Here is a 17,486-nt window from a genome sequence, read left to right on the forward strand (position 1 = left end):
ATTAAAAACCTCTCCACCCTGGGAAACGACGCAAGAACACGCAGCTTTCGGCTGCCAGGTTCTCTCAACACACAGCCTAGGGCTGGAGGCCCGGACACCCGCCCCCAAATCCCGTCCACAACAATCGTTTCCTCCCTCCCCGCCTTTTACATACAGTACACATACAAATACACACACGCAGAGCAGCCAGCAGGGGCGGGCCGGGCCCGACCACTCCGCAAACCGCAGGGGGGAGCCACAGCGGGTCGAACTGTTTGCACCCACTTCTTTGTTCTTCGGACCCGTCTCTCTCTCCATCAGGCTGCAAACGCTGGGAAAAAGCGAACTTGGGGATCTAGGGTGTCCTGAAGCTCCGCGCTGAGGCTACACACCTTTGGCGGGTGCTGCGTTATCTCCCCCTCCGTCGGCGAGCAGTTGGTCCCGCCCCAGTGCTAGCGGGCGCCGAGCGGGAGCCGCGCGGGAGCAGCGCAGCGACGGCGGCGGCGGCGGCGGCGGTTGTTATTCGGAGCCGTTGAGACGGCTCTGCGGCAGCTGGTGGCGCAGGTGGCTTGCGTGGACGCGGACAGAGGCGGCCGGCCCGCCACCGCAGCCTCAGCGCCCGCGGCCCGGGCAGGTGAGCGGGCGGCGGGGACTCGCCCCGCCCCCCCCTCGGTGGCCTCACTCCTGGCTCTAGCTGGGAAGTGGCCGCGGCCCGCCGGGGAGTCGCGGTTCGGCCCAGGGCTGCGACCGTCGGGAAGAAGGCTGTGGGAGAGGCCGTGTGTGGATGGAAGGGCAACGTTCCCCTGCCTTTTGCCATCTTTTTTCTCCCCCCTCCTCCTCTCGCCGACCTCCCACCCTCTTGGGGCTTCAGCTTCGGGGGAAAAAAAAGACTGAGGAACGATGGGGCGGGAGCAAGGGGAATAGGGGACTGAGAAGCATCTCTGCCTCAGGTGGTGGCGTCTTTTCGGCCGTGGAGCGGTGGACCTTGCGAAGCCTGGAGGCGTAGCTCTGGGGCTGCGGAGGCCGCGCACTCCCGGGCAAGGAGCGGGAGGCGGCTCTCCCCCTCGCTCTCCCACCCCCCACCCTTGCCCCTCCGCGGGCCTCCCCTCCCCCTCCCCCGTCGCTCCCCGTACGGCCCCTCCCTCCGGGTTTCTGAGCTTTAACCGCCCTCGGTGCTCTCCCTCGCAGGCGCGTCGGGGCACCCCGAGGCATCCTCCCCCTCCCGCCACCGCGGGAGCCGCGGCTCCCGTCCGCCCTCCCGCATCCCCTCACAGTCCGCACCGCCGCACCTCCTCCTTGGGCTTCGGACCCTCGGCCTCGCCCCTGAAACATGACTCGCGACTTCAAACCTGGGGACCTCATCTTCGCCAAGATGAAAGGTTATCCTCATTGGCCAGCTCGAGTAAGTGATTTTTAGCCTTCGCGTTTAGCGGTGCTACCTTCTTCAGAGGCCTACTTCCTACCCTTTTCTCTTTTTTTTCCCCTCCTCGTATCCTTTCTCTCCCTCGGTTTCCTTTAGTCTCATTTGTAACCTGATCTTTTTAGTTTTTTGCCCACTAATCTTCTATGCAGTTTAAAAATCCAGGTGTTTTGGCATACTTAGGTGTTTTCCTATGGTTGTTGACAGACTTTGGCAGGTTTTCTTAATAGAAAATATTTAAAGATGATGCCATTCTTGTTCCGTTGTAGGTGAAAACAAATACGGATTTTGTGTTTTAAAAAAAAAACTGGGGGCTTCCCTGGTGGCTCAGATGGTAAAGAATCTGCGACATTTTCTTAATTTTGAATAAAATCCAAAATAGCAATGGAATCTATGCAAACTATTGGGTGTCAAAAGGTTGTATGGAATTAAATTGAATTCGTAGGTATTCTTTCCTGTTTTATAGTTAATGAGACCTTCTGGATTGACTGGTTCAGTGAAAGCTAGGACTGGGTATTCTGGAAAATTTTACAATAAGGGAGCATCAGAGAAAGTCTAGAAAATTCGTTTTCAAGTTTTTATTGGTGAAGTTTGCCTTATGACCTTGAAGAAGTTGTTCCACCTCTGATTGTTTCCCATAGGTGAAAGGAAGAGTAAACCCACATTCCTTAGTTCGCATGTAGTACAGAGAGGTGATTCAGAGCTCAGGATTTTTTGTGACATTTAGGAATTGAGACTTAAAAGCACCATTTTCAGAAAAAAGATTTTTTAGCTTATAGTAGGACTCGGGTTCTAATATAGTGATAGAACCTGAAAAAGGTTGAACTCAGTAAGCTCAAGAGCCTTTTTAAATATACACATGATATTCTAAAGCTGTAATTTCCACTAATTTACTCTCTTTTGAGGAGTGTGTTTCTTAAAGATAATTAAATCCTATAGTTTTAATTATGTCAGCTGGGAGGAAAGATAAGCCATTGGTTACAGAGAATCATGGAGTTGCTGAGTGCTATCCAAGTGTAAAATGTTCACCATTTCTTAATTTTTCCCATCCAGCTGTAAGTCAGGTTTATAGATTTCCTTCCAGCCTGGAAAGAATTTTTTCCCACTAGTCTATTAAGTCTGCCTTTTCAGTCTTAGTGGAAAAATCCTTAATGGTAATTCTTGTCTGTATATTTGACACTTTGTTTCCTTTGTGATCACTTTATTTTAATGCTGTGTGCATTCTTTGACTTCCAAATAGATTGTAAAGTTCTCAGAGCAATAGATGTAAACTGAATTTCCTTATCATCCCCACCCCCCATCCTTAGTATATAAGTCATGCACTAAAAAACTATTTCATGTTTAAGTGGAGGATAGGCAAACTGAGAAGGTTTAAGGCTCGTCCAAGATAACATTTTTTGTGGTTAGATTAATGCATGATTATTTTGAGGTGTTAGAAAATCTGAGGTTATGGGATACATCTTCATTCAAATTTCTATGTAGCAGTGTAGTTTAAAACCAAATGGAAACTCTTTAAAAATCACTCTTCTAAATCATCTTCCCCGCATGGTTCAGTCTGTTAGGTGACTAACAGTGCTAGTAAAAGCAAAATAAGGTAGCTTCAGGAGGGCCAGGGTGTTTTATTTAATAAATGCTGCATTTACCAATTCGTATTGAAATGGAAAATTTTAGTCTCTTTTACCCTTTTTTTCTTAGAAACAGTTGTGTTTAGATTTGATATTGTCTGTATCACACACATATATATATGTGAGGAAATTAAGTTCCTAAGGGTGTTGGGTGCTAATGATTCTTATTGATGGCTGAAACCTTCAAACTACCAACCAGTGAAATCACCCTCATGGTCTTTTCTTAAACCGTTTCTTTATGATCATACATAAGGAGCATAGTAGGTCTTCTGTTGGTCATACCCTTCTTAACAAAGTCAACAGATTTTTAAAAATGGAAATGTCTTTGAAATCTTGAAAGGAATGAAATAGAAATTTATTTCTATTCTAATTTTATTTCTATTTCTAGAAATGTATTATGAAATTTAAGTAAATAATGAAGTAGAGATGTTAAATTCTGGTTAAGTACTACTGTCTGATGGCCTTAACTCTGATAAGAAAGTAACAACTATTATAGATGTGTTTGACATAGCAGTACCTGATACCATCTTCCTTACTTAATTAGAAGTATTAAAATGTTAAAAGAGAAATGAAAAAGGAATAGGTAACCTCATGTTACTCAGCTATGTAGGTCTAAGATGTTTTCATAAGTATATGTTTCAGATTTGGAAAAGTACAGCTTTCACCTTTTTAATGTCTGGTTTTACATTACTCCAGTATTTGGATAGCCTCTCTATGGAAATAGCATTTAAAATTTTTGAACAGATTCAGAGTTCCTTATCTGGAGTACTTAGGGCCAGATTTATGTGAACATTCAGAATTTTGGGGTTTTAGAATGGTAGTGATGGTCCACATACGGTACATCTTTCTGTGATAAGGTCTAGAATGGCAAATGATAATCTAACATGATATTTCTGCAGAGAAGCATCAGTAGAAAGGGTAGATGGATAAAAGAAATGATGGAATAGCTTCAGTTTCTATGCAGGTTTTGCTGTCACATGAGTTTTGAGAAATATACTGGTTTTCTGAGCTTCTTGAGTTTCAGAACTAGAGATAAGGGATTTGTGGACCTGTAGAACTGGTCCATTTCATAGCAGATACCCTTTTGGATGTCTTGTTTTCCATTTACTCTGGTGTGTTTAAGTGTGTATGATTTAAAAGATTTTAATTTTTCTGATCTTTCTTTTTTTTAGGTAGATGAAGTTCCTGATGGAGCGGTAAAACCACCCACAAACAAACTACCGATTTTCTTTTTTGGAACTCATGAGACGTAAGTCTTTTTAGCTCTAAAGGCAAATCAGAGTTGATATAGCAGGTTCGTTGGGTATATAACGAAAAGCAAGTAGGGGTTAATTAAGAGAGAAAATAATAAAGTAACAGAAAACATTAAAATCATCTTTGAACTTGGAAAAAAAGTCTTCACGTGTCCCTTTTAAATTTATTTTTATGTTAAATTACACACTGCAGGTTTAACTTTTACTGGCATGGACATCCTTAATCATAAAAGATATAGATTGATCCTCTCAGCAGTCAGAAAATAACTGATGAATGAGAAAGTGTGTAAGGAAAGTTTTAACAAGGTGTTCAGTATTCATATTTAGTGTAATTAGTGCTTTTTGTAATGATGACCTGACACCCTATTTTAGGCTTTGTGATTTTAGCCACACTAATGGTATATTGTGGGAAAGGTGAAAAGAAATCTGAATAGTTCCTTCTCTGTGTATTTGTATGATTCTGGGAGCTACTGTTGTTACTGCTCTGCTGTCCCTGGTGGATTTCTGGGCAGAAACTGATTTGGAGAAGCAAATTAATTTCTCAGACATTGTAGCTGAATACTGAACTGTTACTTCTAGGTGCGGAGGATTAATCCAGGGGCTATCTCATTAATTCTGAAAAATAATATTACTACATGCCTGTATTTTAATAGCCTTACAAGTAGCATATAACCTCACCAGTTTTGAACTTTAGGTTTAGAATTTGCAGTGATTTTGGTAGACTTGTTTACCTGGGTTCAGGTTAAACAAAACTGGGGTTACTCTAGTTAAAATTATATAATGGAAAAAAAAAATTATATAATGGTATGGACCTAACAGAAGCAGAAGATATTAAGAAGAGGTGGCAAGAATACACAGAAGAACTGTACAAAAAAGATTTTCACGACCCAGATGATTATGATGGTGTGATCACTCACCCTAGAGCCAGACATCCTGAAATGTGAAGTCAAGTGGGCCTTAGAAAGCATCACTATGAACAAAGCTAGTGGAGGTGATGGAATTCCACTTGAGCTGTTTCAAGTCCTGGAAGATGATGCTGTGAAAATGCTGCACTCGATATGGCAGCAAATTTGGAAAACTCAGCAGTGGCCACAGGACTGGAAAAGGTCAGTTTTCATTCCAATCCCAAAGAAAGGCAATGCCAAAGAATGCTCAAACTACAGCAAAATTGCAGTCGTCTCACACGCTAGTAAAGTAATGCTCAAAATTCTCCAAGCCAGGCTTCAGTAATATGTGAACTGTGAACTTCCAGATGTTCAAGCTGGTTTTAGAAAAGGCAGGGGAACCAGAGATCAAATTGCCAACATCCGCTGGATCATGGAAAAAGCAAGAGAATTCCAGAAAAACATCTATTTCTGCTTTATTGACTATGCCAAAGCCTTTGACTGGGTGGATCACAATAAACTGGAAAATTCTGAAAGAAATGGGAATACCAGACCACCTGAACTGCCTCTTGAGAAACCTGGACAGGGAACAACAGACTGGTTCCACATAGGCAAAGGAGTACATCAAGGCAGTATATTGTCACCCTGCTTATTGAACTTCTATGCAGAGTACATCATGAGAAATGCTGGGCTGGAAGAAGCACAAGCTGGAATCAAGATTGCTGGGAGAAATATAATAACCGCATACCACGCTTATGGCAGAAAGTGAAGAGGAACTAAAAAGCATCTTGATGAAAGTGAAAGAGGAGAGTGAAAAAGTTGGCTTAAAGCTCAACATTCAGGAAACGAAGATCATGGCATCTGGTCCCATCATTTCATGGGAAATAGATGTGGAAACTGTCAGACTTTATTTTTTGGGCTCCAAAATCACTGCAGATGATGATTGCAACCATGAAATTAAAAGACACTTGCTCCTTCGAAGGAAAGTTATGACCAACCTAGATAGCATATTCAAAAGCAGAGACATGACTTTGCCAACAAAGGTCCATCTAGTCAAGGCTATGTTTTTTCCAGTGGTCATGTATGGATGTGAGAGTTGGACTGTGAAGAAAGCTGAGCGCCGAAGAATTGATGCTTTTGAACTGTGGTGTTGGAGAAGACTCTTGAGAGTCCCTTGGACTGCAAGGAGATCGGTCCTGGGTGTTCATTGGAAGGACTGATGCTAAAGCTGAAACTCCAGTACTTTGGCCCCCTCATGCGAAGAGTTGACTCATGGAAAAAGACTCTGATGCTGGGAGGGATTGGTAGCAGGAGGAGAAGGGGACAACAGAGGATGAGATGGCTGGATGGTATCACCGACTCATTGGACATGAGTTTGAGTGAACTCCGGGAGTTGGTGATGGACAGGGAGGCCTGGCGTGCTGCAATTCATGGGGTTACAAAGAGCCGGACACGACTGAGCAACTGAACTGAACTGAAGAGTGTCCACAATGAAAACATTTGTTTAACATTGCTTAGCTACTGTAAGAACTTCCAAAAAAATTTTTTTAATAGCTTTATATGTAATTTACATCATAAAGTTGTGTAAAGTGTAAACTTTAGTGGGTGTTAGTATATTTACTTCCATAACCATTAGCAGTCACTCTTCATTTCCTGCCCCCTGGGCCTAGATACCCATTAGTTTACTATCTGTCTAGACTTGCCAATTCTTGACATTTCATATTAGTGACATCATGCAGTGCCACATAATTGCCTTCTTTAAAATCCAGTTTTGAGTTCAGAATTGTGTTGGCCTTCATAATTACTTTGAGTATAAAAATTTGAATATACTTTGAATATAAAAATTTAATTTAAAAATGAGTTTCTGATTATCTGGAATAATCTACCATTTAAAACTTCCATAAATTCAATAGGGAAGGTATCTTTTAATGAAAAATTGTGTAATGTCTATTGGAATAAGGGTTTTTAAAGTGTGATCCCAGGTCAAGCTGCACCCTACATGGAAACAGCACCTGGGAACTTTAGATAGGCATGTAAATTCCTGGACCCCACCCACCTAAGATTCAGTGAATCAGAAATGGAGGTGTGGAGCCCAGCAGTCTATTTTAAGTAGCCTTCCAGATAATTGGAATGCATGCAAAGATTGAATACTAACTGTATCAGAGTAATGTGAGTTAGACATTCCCTAGAATTTCTATGTATCCTTATAGTATTATAGACCTGGAGAAGGAGATGGCAAGTAAAACTCTGTGGACATAGAAACCTGGCAGTCTACAGTCCATGGGGTTGCAAAGAGTTGGACATGACCGAGTGACTAACACATAGTATTATAGAACACATAGTCATTCTTATGTTAAATTTAGAAGAATGATCATCCCTTCCTCAACATTTAAAAATGAGGATTTTTATGTTGTAAATATCTGTAGATTATAAATCAAAACAGACTATGCCAAAGAACTAAATTTTCATAAGCATTGTTTGGTTAATAACATAACCGTGGTATTATTCAGTGGGAAAGGAAGATGGTGAATTACTGATATTCAAAAATTAGAATAGATTCAGGAAATTAAGCTAATGGTATTAAATTTTCATTTCAAAATGTACTTGTAGTTTTTGTGCCTCAGTGATCTCATAAATAAACTGTTACCTTTGGAAAGGCCGTGCTGTTGTATCTATTAGTCTGGCGGCTTAACGTTTTGGTATTTAAGGTTAATTTTTAGAAACTGAATTGCGGTGAGTGTTTGCCTTTTTCCCCCTCAGGATTTGGGAGGGCGGTTATTTGAACCTTTCTGTTTGGAATTTGCATAAGTTGGAGTTTAATCCAGGAGCCTGTAGTTAAGAAGATGGGAAAGGAAGAACATGGAAGAAGAAATGACAGTTAGAAAACTAGATATTCATAAACGTGAAAAGTAGTGTTAGTCATTTAGTCATGGTCAGCTCTTTGTGACCCCACAGAACCTGGCAGGCTCTCCTGTCCATGGAATTCTCTGAGCCATCAGGGAAGCCTAGTTATTTGTAACTGATTTGTAAATTAAAAATTTTTTTTTTATTGTGAAGTTAGAGCAGAATCCCTTTGTAACTGCATTCATTTCCTGAGCTGCAAGCATTTGATTTTTCATAATTTTTTACGCCTTTCATAGTTAATTTATCCACCAAAGTTTTGAACACTATTTAACAGTGAGCTCTTAAACATATACCAAACATGATGGGCTACTAGATGTCATAAAACTAATATATTGGAAACAGATTCTTAGTAAATGAGACTGACAAAGATGCAGTGCTTTTTGCTGGAGCCAAAAATCTTAGTGTTATCCTTGATTTCTTATAGTCTTATCGTTTTCCTCCCCACATCTAGTCAGTCAGCAAGTCTTAATTCTTTTCCCTTAATATGAATTCTGATCTGCTTTTTCCACTCCTCTATGGCAACTTAAGTTCAAGCCGCAGTTACTCTTAGGAATAGTGTCCTGTCTCTATCTTGGGCTCAGCTTTCACTCTTCATATATAGTCAGAGTCAGATCATGTCATTTTCTCTGTCCAGAGCCTTTCAGTGACCTCCTTGTTAACCTTAGCAACAGACAAAACCCCCAAATTCTGTGTATAAATGCTGTTGTAAAATTCTTACTTTTTGGCTGTGCTGCAAGGGATGTTGGAATCTTTGTTCCCTGACCACAAATCAGACCTGTGCCCCCTGCATTGGAAGCTCAGTCTTTCTTTTATTTTTGGTTTTTTAAATTTCAGTTGAGATCTAATTAAGGTATTGTTGTGGTTTTTGCCATACACTGACATGAGTCAGCCACCGGTGTGCATGTGTCCCCCATCCTGAACACCCCCTCCCACACCCCTCCCCATCCCATCCCTCTAGGTTGTCCCAGTGCACTGGCTTTGAGTGCCCTTGTTTCATGCATCAAGCTTGGACTGGTCATCTATTTTACATATGGTAATATACATGTTTCAGTGCTATTCTCTCAAATCATCCCACCCTTGTCTTCTCCCACAGAGTCCAGAAGTCTTTTCTTTCTATCTGTGTATCTTGCTGTTTTTCATATAGGGTCGTCATTACCATCTTTCTTAATTCCATATATATGCGTTAATATACTGTATTTGTGTTTTTCTTTCTGACTTACTTCACTCTGTATAATAGGCTCCAGTTTCATCCATCTTATTAGAACTGATTCAAATGCATTCTTTTTAATAGCTGAGCAATATTCCATTATGTGTATGTACCACAACTTTCTTATCCATTCATCTGCTGATGGACATCTAGGTTGCTTCCATGTCCTGGCTATTATAAACAGTGCTGTGATGAACATTGGGGTACATGTGTCGCTTTCAATTCTAGTTTCCTCGGTGTGTATGCCCAGCAGTGGGATTGCTGGGTCGTATGGCAGTTCTGTTTCCAGTTTTTTAAGGAATCTCCACACTGTGCTCCATAGTGGCTGTACTAGTTTGCATTCCCACCAACAGTGTAAGAGGGTTCCCTTTTCTCCACACGCTCTCCAGCATTTATTGTTTGTTGACTTTTTGATAGCAGCCATTCTGACTGGTGTGAGATGGTACCTCATTGTGGTTTTGATTTGCATTTCTCTAATAATGAGTGATGTTGAGCATCTGTATGTCTTCTTTGGAGAAATGTCTATTTAGTTCTTTGGCCCATTTTTTGATTAGGTCGCTTATTTTTCTGGAGTTGAGCTACATGAGCTGTTTGTATATTTTTGAGATTAATTCTCCGTCAGCTGCTTTGTTTGCTATTGTTTTCTCCCATTCTGAAGGCTGTCTTTTCACCTTGCTTATAGTTTCCTTCATTTTGCAAAGGCTTCTAAGTTTAATTAGGTCACATTTGTTTATTTTTGCTTTTATTTCCATTACTCGGGGAGGTGGGTCATAGAGGATCTTGCTGTGATTTATGCCAGAGAGTGTTTTGCCTATGTTTTCCTCTAGGAGTTTTATAGTTTCTGGTCTTAGAAACTAGTTAGATCTTTAATCCATTTTGAGTTTATTTTTGTGTATGGTGTTAGAAAGTGTTCTAGTTCCATTCTTTTACAGGTGGTTGACCCATTTTCCCAGCACTGCTTGTTAAAGAGATTGTCTTTTCTCCATTGTATATTCTTGCCACCTTTGTCAAAGATAAGATGTCCATAGGTGTGTGGATTTATCTCTGGGCTTTCTATTCTGTTCCATTGTCTATATTTCTGTCCTTGTGGCAGTACCATATTGTCTTGATGACTGTAGAAGCTCAGTCTTAACCACTGAACCACCAGGCAAGTCCCTACAAGTGCTGTTTTATAACACCCTGTGTGAACTAGTTAGTCTTAACCTCTCCAACCTCATCACATTTTCTTTTTTACTGTTACACAGATGTATCTTGTCTCAGGTCCTTCCTGGTTGAAGACCTATCTTTCCTAACAAAGAGAAAACAGATTTTCAGTCATTTAGCTCTTAGCTCACATCCTCTTTTTTTATGCTTATTTTTCCATTACAGTGATGACTAAATTTTTTTTTCCTTTCCTTCACCTGCAAATGAAAAGCTTGGAGAGCAGGAACCTTGTCTGTCTTGTTTATCAATATTGACTTAAGTGCCCGGCACGTAGTAGCTGTTAAATAAATGTTTGGTAATAGACTGAAAGCTCTATGACCTAGATAAAATCAATTTGTTGATGATGAATTTGCTGTCCATTAGCTAGCATTTCTATAGTGTTTAGGACAGCTGGATTAGAAGAGTGTCTTTGAATCCTGCCTTTTATCTATCTGCTCTATGACCTTGAGCAGGTTTACTTAGCCTTGTCCTTCTCTTCCCTGTAAAATGGGAACAATAAAATACTCTACCTTAGAATTCGAGGTGCAGATAAGATACTACATGAAAGATGCTTAAAACAGTGCTTGGCATGTATTAAACACAAAATGTCAACTATTAGGAATTTAAAATAATGTTGCATATTATTTTTCCACAACTTGTAAGTATGCTTATTAGATTGTTTGCAGTGCAGTTTGTTTTGCTGGCTAATTATCATTGTTAATTGAGGGAATACTCTCATCCAGGTCTACTTATTTCTCTAAAGTCTAGAAATTTTTAAATGAAGATAGTGTTTTTGCCACTTTATTTTTTTACTGCTCTTAATTGAAAGATGTTAGATGCTCAGTTCTAGGAACTTTGAAACTATCCATAACAGGTTGTTTCAAAACCTGCCTAATATACAGTTATTAGGAGTGAAGGTGAATGGGAAAGTTCTACTGGTCAGTTTTTTGTATCACCTATCCACAAGACAGGAATGAAAAAAGGAATCATAGGATAGGATTTTATTTTCTTCTGTACTGAGTTCTATACAATTTCAGTACTACAGATGTAGTTGTTTGTGTTGGTATGGAGTTTGTGTGATTTTTTATAATGAGAGGAACTGTTTCTTCATCTTTGTATTGTCAGGTTCCTGGCACATAGTAGATGTATCAATTGTCTATTGAGTCCTTTTCTGTTATAAAGTAGTGTGTGTGCTGTTATAAAATGTAGTTTAAAACAGTATGTTTCATATTTTATGATTTAATAATAATAGGGAAATGAAACATCAAGTTAGAGTCAGTGTTTTAAAAGGTATAGGTTTCTGTATTATATTATTACTTGACAACAGTTAAATGAGTTTTGAGCTTCAAGTCTTCAGCCGTGATAAACTTCCCTATCCCATTTTTTTATATGCGACTTCTGGTTTACTTTAATGGACGCTTTTAGGTGTGTGATCATTGAGTTTTTGTGAGGCATGTATGTGTATGTTCTTGTAGGTATATACGTGGTTTCCAAAAAAGTGACTTTAGAGAGATGACTGCTTTTATGTGTACTTGGATTCTGAAAAATCCGGATACACAGGAACACACTTTAGGCATATGCTATGTAAGAAACACACCTGCAGGCTTTGGAATTATTTAAATTGCTTCAGAATTATAAAATTAATACTGTAGTTAATGATTTGCTTTTTCTTAAGACATTTTCCATTAGCTTTAATCCTTGTGCTTTGACAATTGGTGTTTGAACTGAGTTCATATGTATAGGGATATGACATCAATATTTTATTAATATATAAATCAGTGTTCAGAGACTGTATTACAGTGGTTAAAGGGAATCTGTTTAAGGGAACATTGTACAGAGTGAAGGCTCTGCTCGTTAATAGCTCAATAACCTTGCTTGCATCAGTAAATCTTTTTGGCTTTCAGTTTTCTAATCTTTAACAGGAACATCTTGGTGATCCCTAAGTGCTCTGGAATTTAGTGGGTAATGTGCTTTCAATTAATGCATATCTTTTTATTAAAAAATTTTTTTTAACAACATTAAAAGGAAGCACATCATTTTTACTGTTTTTTAGGGGAAAAAACTCTAAACCTATTACTGTTTTTAGTGTATTTTCTTTGAGATTTATATGTCATTTAAAAATTGAAAGCTTTGAAGGATGAATCAAAGCTACAGCTACAGAAGGTTGTGCCCTTGGGGACTAGGAATGGCTGCTTAAAAATTAATCTGATCCCTGTACACCAAGCCTATGGGATTGCATCCCTGGGGAGGATTCTTTGTGTGTGCGTGTTTTCTTCTTATTTTCTTAAATTGAAATGTAATTGATGCATACTGCAGAAGTTTAAGGTATGTTGATTTTGATACATTTATATATTGCAGTGTTATTACCACCATGATTTGATACATTTATATATTGCAATATGCTTACCTACCACCATAGTGATGGCTAACACCTCCAACCTCCATCAGGTCCTGTAATTAGTCATTTTCTTTTTTGTGGTGACAACATGGAAGGATTGTTTTTTCATCCACCATTATTGTTTGAATCTCATTAAGGAGCTCTGTAGTCTTGAACATACCATTTGAGGCAGCAGTTCTACTTAGAATTTATTAGGAAAATATGTGAAAAGATGGAGCAATACATTATTTATTATAGTTACATTTTATAATAGAAAATTTGATACAGGAAATGGTCCGACAGTAGACAAATTAATTTTGGAAAAATTATTTAGTGATATAATGTTTAGCTGTTAAGTAACTGTTGATGTGAAAACATGTTCATTATAATTTGAAAAAGTATTTATGGGTCAGTAGTATATACATGAAAATTACATGTTTATATAGATACATATACAAACAAGTGGCTGAAAACAGTGGCTATCTGTAGTTGGTAACGTTCTGGATCATTTTTGTTTTCTTTGGAATGTGGTATTCACTGAAAAATATTTTAACAACTTTGTTAAGATGTTAATTCATATCTCAAACAATTTAGTTAAAACATATAATAGATTTTAGTATATCCAGAATTATGTAGCCCTTAGTACAATTTTAGAACATCTTCATCATACCAAAAAGAAACCCTTAGCAGCTACTACTTATTTCTCCTGTCTCTCCCCTTTATTGCCATAGAAACCAGTAATCACTTTTTGAAAAATACTTATTTGTTTCTTTGACTGTGCTGGGTCTCAGTTGCAGCACTTGGGTTCTTTACTTGCGGCATGCAGACTCTTAGTTGCAGTATATGGGATGTAGTTCCCTGTAGAACCCGGGCTCCTGGCTCTGGGACCGTGGGGTCTTAACCGCTGGATCACCAGGGAAGTCCTGGGAATCAGTAATCATTTTGCCTATTCTGGGCATTTCATATAAATTGAACTATACAATATGTGGTCTTTAATGACTTTTGCTACTGTGCTGCTATAAACACTTGTGTACAAGTTTTTGTGTAGATGTATCAGCAAAGGCAGGAGAGGTAAGAGATGTGCATTCAATCCCTGGGTTGGGAAGATCCCCTGGAGGAGGGCATGGCAACCCAATTTCCTTACACACACTATCAGTAATAGTGCATTTAGTATTTTGACAACTTTTGAAGGTTATGGAATAATTGTAAGTTTTCCTATTTTTCGATAAGATTGCTTTGCATGGTCATTTTTGTGGTCTCTTGTCATGCAAAGTGGGGACTACCTGTTTTGGGAAAAGAAAAATAATCCACATAAATTTAACTGAAACCTTTATACATACGCTAAATAATATCATAGTGGAATCACTTTTAATGAGAGCAGAAGGAGAAGAGGGTGTCAGAAGATGAGATGGCTGGATGACATAACTGATGCAATGGACATGAACTTAGGCTAACTTTGGGAGACGGTGAGGGATAGGGAGGCAGGCCTGGTGTGATGCAAGAGTCAGACGCGATTGGACAACTAAGCAACAAGAAAGAATCAGTTTTCTCTTTTGAATAGCGTTTTGGTTTAGAATACTTTAAAAATGCTCCGTGTTTGAGGTTTTAAGACATTTTTCTGTGATTTTATTAAATATTTAATAATTTAAGGTCCCTTCCACTTCTCAAAGTTCCTGGTGCTACCAGTTTTGAACCATTTGGGGATTTCAAACTATAAATTAGTCTGATTTTCTACGTTGCTGTTTAGTACCCAACTTTCTCAGTCTTTACAGCTTCCAAATCTGATAACATCTCTTAGCCTTATAGAAATTGTGAGGTTTTTTAGAAGGGAGAATTACTTTGTTCTTATCAGAAGTATATATTGTATTTTTGATGGAGTTTTAATTCAAGTCATTTACTTGGAATTTGGAGACGATTATGCTGGAGGAATTGCTTTACTGTTTTAACTAAATATGTTAAATTTTCTAACCTTAGGTTGCTGGTAGGAGTGAATAATGCTTAGTAAAAATCTGAATATTTAGATCACTTGAAATCATGATAATTTGCCTTAACTGATGTGCAGTTAAAATACATGGATACGTTCAGTATTTGTAAACTGAAAAACTTAAATAATAATTAGAGCTGACTCATGTAATTGATCATATTTAAGTAGAGATGTCAGTACTTTGGCCATCGCATGTGAAGAGTTGACTCATTGGAAAAGACTCTGATGCTGGGAGGGATTGGGGGCAGGAGGAGAAGGGGATGACAGAGGATGAGATGGCTGGATGGCATCACTGACTTGATGGACGTGAGTTTGAGTGAACTCCGGAAGTTGGTGATGGACAGGGAGGCCTGGTGTGCTGCGATTCATGGGGTCGCAAAGAGTCAGACACGACTGAGCGGCTGAACTGAACTAAACTTACTCTCCTGTTGAAATTTTATTCTAAAGCCTTTTAAAATAGTCTCAACTAGAATGTTAACTATAGTCATAGGTCCCTAATTCTTAAAAAATTTCAGCAGATACGGAATTTGTGATAACATAATAATTAATAACCTTAAATTGTAGCATATTTTAGAGGAAATGAGTAGTAATCTGATTTTCTTCTTGCTTTGGAGAGTACATATATATCAACTATTATGGCAAAAACCTTACACATTCTCAGTGACTACCTTTATAGGATTGACAAACTTCTGTAGAACTGACTGGCTTAGGGAGATAAACAAGGGTTTTTTTCTGGGGATTATATCTAAAGACATATATATACAAAAAAATAGTTGATTGTCATCATTCACAGGTTCCATATTTATGAATTTGCCTGCTTACTGAAATTTACTTGTAATCCTAAGTCATTAACTGTGAGGTCTTCATGGTACTGTCTGTGCAGTGGCAAAAAATGGAGTAATTTGATGCACGCATTCCTAGCTGAGGTTGAAGGAAGGCTGTGCGCTACTTTGTTTCAGCTGTCATACTGTAAACGAGTGTCCTTTTTGCAGTCTGCATAGTGTCGTGGATTTTGCATTTTTGTGCCTTTTCCTTGGTCATTTTGTTGTTTATCAGTCAGTTCAGTTCAGTCGCTTAGTCTGTCCGACTCTTTGCGACCCCATGGACTGCAGCATGCCACGCCTCCCTGTCCATCGCCAAGTCCCGGAGTTTACTCAAACTCATGTCCATTCAGTGGGTGATGCTGTCCAACCATCTCCTCCTCTGTCATCCCCTTCTGCCTTCAATCTTTCCCAGCATCAGGGTCCTTTCAAATGAGTCAGCTCTTCGCATCAGGTGGCAAAGAACCTGTTGTTGTTTATAGTAGCACCCTAAAGTGGTGCTGAAGTGCTGGTCAGTGTTCCTCAGTGCAAGAAGACTGCTGTGCCTTACAGAGAAAATGAGTGTTACATAAGCTGTTGGCTGTAAGTTCAGTGTAAATGAATTGCCAATATATATTAAACAAGGTATCTTCAAACAGAAAAATGCATAAAACAATGTTATATTTTGATTGGTTGACAAAAATATGACCAGAGGAACCTACCCTGTATTTCCCCTGCAGCAGTGGTATAGTAGTTCCTTAATTCAGTGTTCATGGTGATATTTTAGAATACAATTATCATGAATAAAAGAGTTGACTAAAATATATGTGTGTGTGCATGTGTATATATGTGTATACACACATAAATGAACTAGTGATAAGGTCTGATTCCCATCATTTTCAAATGTACTATTTAGTGGCATTGGGCAGTACATTATTGTGCCGCTTGTGTGTTTTTTTAAATAGAATTATGGATCTAGGATTAAATTTCTGACTGAATTTAATAAACGTGTTTGGAATTAAAGAGTTATTTGTGGCTACCCTTTAATTTATGTATGATGTTTAATGCATTTAGATTAAGAATTTTTGATAATTGTGTTCATAGGGTAGTGTTAATCACTTATATTTGAGATTGCATTACACTCATATTTCCCCCCCTCCTTTTTTAGTGCTTTTTTAGGCCCAAAGGACATATTTCCTTACTCAGAAAATAAGGAAAAGTACGGCAAACCAAATAAACGAAAAGGCTTTAATGAAGGTTTATGGGAGATAGATAACAATCCGAAAGTGAAATTTTCAAGTCAACAGGTGCGTCATATTACATAAAACTTAGTTTAGTATTACTTACTCAGTTTTGGTGAATAATCAGTATTCTAGCTATAGGAAAATAATTGAAGAGCCTTGTAAATTTCCGATTAAGTTTTTGTGAGGTTGAACCTTGGACTTTTATATCTAGATAACTGAAAATACTGCCTTTGTGGTCAAACAGATCTCAGAAAGCTAGGAAATATTCAGTTATTTAAATCCTGATTGGAAGTTTATTTAATGTATTGAATTTAAAGCCATATGTACTGTTTCTTAAATTTAGGTTTAATAACAAAAAAGGATGTGTTTTTTCTTATTTTAATTTCTAAATCTATAAAATTAGAATATGAACTTAATGTGGGTTAAATTAAATATGTGACAAAAATACTTATAGCACTGTGCAAATTATATTTGCTTTTGGTTTCTATAAGAGCAACCTTTAAACCTTTTTATTTTGGGTGTGTGTGTGTGTGTATGTGTGTATGTATTCAGACTTGAGTTTTTAAAAACTGGATGAGTGTGAGTAAACCTGAAGGAAATAGCAACACACTGAAAATTTTGCAAGTT

At 38.6% G+C, this 17,486-nt stretch overlaps 1 protein-coding gene across 1 annotated transcript in view; it reads left to right on the forward strand.

Annotated features, from left to right (window-relative positions):
• The first annotated feature begins 513 nt into the window (after nt 1-513).
• Nucleotides 514-17,486, forward strand: part of PSIP1 (PC4 and SRSF1 interacting protein 1) — a 37,617-nt gene continuing 20,644 nt past the window's right edge. The window contains exons 1-4 of the mRNA XM_052644982.1: nt 514-613; nt 1,168-1,381; nt 4,197-4,273; nt 16,784-16,922. Coding sequence (XP_052500942.1) covers nt 1,310-1,381; nt 4,197-4,273; nt 16,784-16,922 — 288 coding nt within the window. The 5' untranslated portion in view covers nt 514-613; nt 1,168-1,309. The remainder of the gene's footprint in view (nt 614-1,167; nt 1,382-4,196; nt 4,274-16,783; nt 16,923-17,486) is intronic.

The sequence above is a fragment of the Budorcas taxicolor genome, chromosome 8 (assembly GCF_023091745.1).
Source record: "Budorcas taxicolor isolate Tak-1 chromosome 8, Takin1.1, whole genome shotgun sequence".
Classification (NCBI taxonomy): Eukaryota; Metazoa; Chordata; class Mammalia; order Artiodactyla; family Bovidae; genus Budorcas; species Budorcas taxicolor.